Below are 1,665 nucleotides of genomic sequence, written 5' to 3' on the forward strand. Positions count from 1 at the left end.
TGGCGAACCTGTCATGCCTCCTGTGCATCACTCTGTGTGACGCGGCCTGCAGGAGGAGGACGCCCGTGGCGGTGAGGTGGCTGCTGTGCCATCCCCGTCGGCTGCAGGACGAGCTGCCATGCCCAGCCCACGGTTTCCGTGCACGGTAAGACAGCAGGTGGGCAGGCCTGAGGGGCGGGGTCGGTCTACATAATTGAGGGTACACCGGTGTAACACAGAGCATGCAACGGGTGCACCAAATGACACTCCATAGGAGCAGCACGACGGGGTGGAGTGTGTCGGCTGGGATGCACTTGCTTGCTGCGTTCTCTGTGGTGTACTCCGGTACACCAGGGCTTCGGTGCAAGTCTGCTTCCCGCTGCCATGACTGCCCGTCGACCAACCTGGCGAACCTGTCATGCCTCCTGTGCATCACTCTGTGTGACGCGGCCTGCAGGAGGAGGACGCCCGTGGCGGTGAGGCGGCTGCTGTGCCATCCCCGTCGGCTGCAGGACGAGCTGCCATGCCCAGCCCACGGTTTCCGTGCACGGTAAGACAGCAGGTGGGGGAGCCTGAGGGGCGGGGTCGGTCTACATAATTGAGGGTACACCGGTGTAACACAGAGCATGCAACGGGTGCACCAAATGACACTCCATAGGAGCAGCACGACAGGGTGGAGTGTGTCGGCTGGGATGCACTTGCTTGCTGTGTTCTCTGTGGTGTACTCCGGTACACCAGGGCTTCGGTGCAAGTCTGCTTCCCGCTGCCATGACTGCCCGTCGACCAACCTGGCGAACCTGTCATGCCTCCTGTGCATCACTCTGTGTGACGCGGCCTGCAGGAGGAGGATGCCCGTGGCGGTGAGGCGGCTGCTGTGCCATCCCCGTCGGCTGCAGGACGAGCTGCCATGCCCAGCCCACGGTTTCCGTGCATGGTAAGACAGCAGGTGGGGGAGCCTGAGGGGCGGGGTCGGTCTACATAATTGAGGGTACACCGGTGTAACACAGAGCATGCAACGGGTGCACCAAATGACACTCCATAGGAGCAGCACGACGGGGTGGAGTGTGTCGGCTGGGATGCACTTGCTTGCTGCGTTCTCTGTGGTGTACTCCGGTACACCAGGGCTTCGGTGCAAGTCTGCTTCCCGCTGCCATGACTGCCCGTCGACCAACCTGGCGAACCTGTCATGCCTCCTGTGCATCACTCTGTGTGACGCGGCCTGCAGGAGGAGGACGCCCGTGGCGGTGAGGCGGCTGCTGTGCCATCCCCGTCGGCTGCAGGACGAGCTGCCATGCCCAGCCCACGGTTTCCATGCACGGTAAGACAGCAGGTGGGGGAGCCTGAGGGGCGGGGTCGGTCTACATAATTGAGGGTACACCGGTGTAACACAGAGCATGCAACGGGTGCACCAAATGACACTCCATAGGAGCAGCACGACAGGGTGGAGTGTGTCGGCTGGGATGCACTTGCTTGCTGTGTTCTCTGTGGTGCGTGCTCTGATTGACGGATCCTGCTTCCTGATTTGAGCCCAGAGCACCGACAATACCGCACCTCACTGTCTGCTCTTGCTAATGCGTACCTGAACATTTGCCGCGCCTACTGCAATTGGTGCATGTGTATGAGTAGCCAGTTGGCCCATGCCTGCTCACCTACAGCTGCCCACCCTGCCCCACGCCGCCCCCCCCC

The 1,665-nt window shown here is 62.1% G+C and overlaps 1 protein-coding gene across 1 annotated transcript in view; it reads left to right on the plus strand.

Annotated features, from left to right (window-relative positions):
- Positions 1–52: 52 nt before the first annotated feature.
- VOLCADRAFT_108653 (uncharacterized protein) overlaps positions 53–1,665 on the plus strand; it is an 8,115-nt gene continuing 6,502 nt past the window's right edge. Inside the window, exons 1-8 of the mRNA XM_002959500.1 lie at positions 53–71; positions 108–145; positions 437–455; positions 492–529; positions 821–839; positions 876–925; positions 1,205–1,223; positions 1,260–1,297. Coding sequence (XP_002959546.1) covers positions 119–145; positions 437–455; positions 492–529; positions 821–839; positions 876–925; positions 1,205–1,223; positions 1,260–1,297 — 210 coding nt within the window. The 5' untranslated portion in view covers positions 53–71; positions 108–118. The remainder of the gene's footprint in view (positions 72–107; positions 146–436; positions 456–491; positions 530–820; positions 840–875; positions 926–1,204; positions 1,224–1,259; positions 1,298–1,665) is intronic.

The sequence above is a fragment of the Volvox carteri genome (assembly GCF_000143455.1).
Source record: "Volvox carteri f. nagariensis unplaced genomic scaffold VOLCAscaffold_304, whole genome shotgun sequence".
Classification (NCBI taxonomy): domain Eukaryota; kingdom Viridiplantae; phylum Chlorophyta; class Chlorophyceae; order Chlamydomonadales; family Volvocaceae; genus Volvox; species Volvox carteri.